General features: G+C 42.8%; 1 protein-coding gene across 1 annotated transcript; it reads right to left on the reverse strand.

Annotated features, from left to right (window-relative positions):
- Window positions 1-942: 942 nt before the first annotated feature.
- Window positions 943-2,035, reverse strand: LOC107090335 (centrosome-associated protein CEP250-like). Its single transcript, XM_015383656.1, has one exon. It carries the CDS (start codon window positions 1,987-1,989, stop codon window positions 943-945), a length of 1,047 nt encoding a protein of 348 aa, XP_015239142.1. The 5' UTR covers window positions 1,990-2,035.
- Between the last annotated feature and the right edge of the window lie 28 nt (window positions 2,036-2,063).

Raw genomic sequence — 2,063 nt, forward strand, 5'->3', positions numbered from 1 at the left:
AGGCAACATATTTATGTTCTTTTTTTATTCTAATTGATAAGAATGTCTGAGCATTAAATGTTCAAGATAGGAAAATTAAATTGATATTTTAGATTTTTAAACCAGTTTTATTTTCTATTTGTGGAAAATAATCAACAGATTTGACCCAGGAGTACTCATTCTGTTCAAGACATAACCCTCTCCTTTGATCTGGGCTTGGGACCAGCTCCAGGAGCACACAGAGCTGTGGACCCTGGAGGCAGGATTATTATGTTTGTTTGTTTTTTTGTATTTTTTATTTTATTATTATTGAAGGGTACAAGGAATAAAATACATTTATACATTTCTATACATTTTGCATTGAATGGTTGATTGATCTGTTTCCAGCCTTCAGTGGGAAACTTGAGGAACATTCTTCATTCAAAGTGATCTTTGTGTTCTGAGGCAGAGATAAAAACCGCTTCCGTCCCATGGATCAGTAGACATTAATGTGGGGAGGTGGGTCCATCTGCTTCTGGAGACTTCTCTCTTTCAGTCAAACAGTTGTGAATATCCTAAACATTTGTTGAAGTTGAAGTGAGTTTAATCATGTGAACAAACAGTCAGGTCCCATATCACCTCTTGTGAATGAACACAAGGATTGGCCAGGGTCCATTGAAAGGTTCTTGGAGAAAGCATTGCAAGAAAAACACCTTCTGGCTCTTATAGATGAAGCGTGTCCATATTTGGGTTGGGCAAGTTCAGGGTTGAAGGTGGAGAGATGAAGGTTTCTGAGAAGGGTTATTAGCTGGTAATGCTAATGGAGGGGTTAAGGTTACAGTTGGGGAGTTGGGCTTCAGGAACTATTTTGTCAGTGTGATGGTTTGGTTGAAGGAGGGTTTCTGCAGGTTAAGCTGTGGTCAGTTTTCTGAGTGAGGTGCAGCCTTTGTAGAGCCTCTGAAGACCTTTAGAATTCTTTTTTTTTTAAGATTTCTTTTTGGGTTTTTCTTGAAAATTGTCCATCTCCTGTTGCAGTTGTTTCAGTTCTTCCACCAGGCTCTCTGTAGAGGTTTTTCTCTCCTCATCCATCTCTTTCAGAGACTCCTCTGTTGATGCGAGGCTCTCTAGAAAGCAGGACTTCCTGACAGTTTTCTGCTGAAAATTGTCCGTCGCCGTTTGCCACTGCTGCCTCTCATTGTGCAGTACCTCCTGAACATCTTTCATAGTGGCTTCTACATCTCTGACAGTCTTCTGCTGCTCTGTCAGGAGCCTGGATTTTTCCTGGATCCAGAGCTGTCTTTGGTTCTCCAGGTCTTGCTGAACTTTGACCAAAGCAGCCTGAGATTTTTCCTTCTCCCACTGCAGGCGCTGCTCCGCCAAAGCTCTCTCCATCTTGGCCAGAGCAGCTTGTAGTCTGGACGTTGCCTCATTTTTCTGGGCAAAGCGATCCTGAGCCTCTTTTGCTTGGCTTTTCTCTTTAATCAGGGTTTCTTCCAGCTGTTCAGCTCTTTTGATGGCATCTTGCAGGTCCTTGTTTCTCTTGCTCAGCTGATGATTCAGAGCAGCGACCTGTTCTTCATGAGTGACCTTCTGCGTCTCCAGTTGATATTTCAGCTTTTCCACCGCAGAGGGATCAGACTTACTGGTCAGGAGGCAGCATTTTTCCTGCTCCCACTGCTGTCTTTGTTCCTCCATATCTGTCTCCATCTTGGCCAGAGCAGCTTGTAATCTAGATGTTTCTTCCATCTGCTTGGCCAAGCAGATCTCAGCCTCCTTTGTTTTGTTCTTCTCAGTAATGAGAAATACTTTGAGCTGGTCGGCCTTTCTGATGGCATCTCGGCGGTCTTTGTTTGTCTTAATGCGCTCATCATACAGAACAGCGACCTCATCTTCATGATTGGTTTGCTGCATTTCTATTTTCTGAGTCAGCTTCATCACTTCTTCTCTTAATGAGGCATTTTCCTGCTGAAGTGCTGAGATATTCTCGTCTTTGGAGCCTAAGATGGCATTAAACTCCAACTCTGACACCATTATAGTGCTGCTGCTTTTATCAGCAGTGTGTCCTTCATAGGGATGGGGATCGTTAATATTTATTGATATCGATA

The sequence above is a fragment of the Cyprinodon variegatus genome, unplaced genomic scaffold (assembly GCF_000732505.1).
Source record: "Cyprinodon variegatus isolate N-32 unplaced genomic scaffold, C_variegatus-1.0 Scaffold291, whole genome shotgun sequence".
Classification (NCBI taxonomy): Eukaryota; Metazoa; Chordata; class Actinopteri; order Cyprinodontiformes; family Cyprinodontidae; genus Cyprinodon; species Cyprinodon variegatus.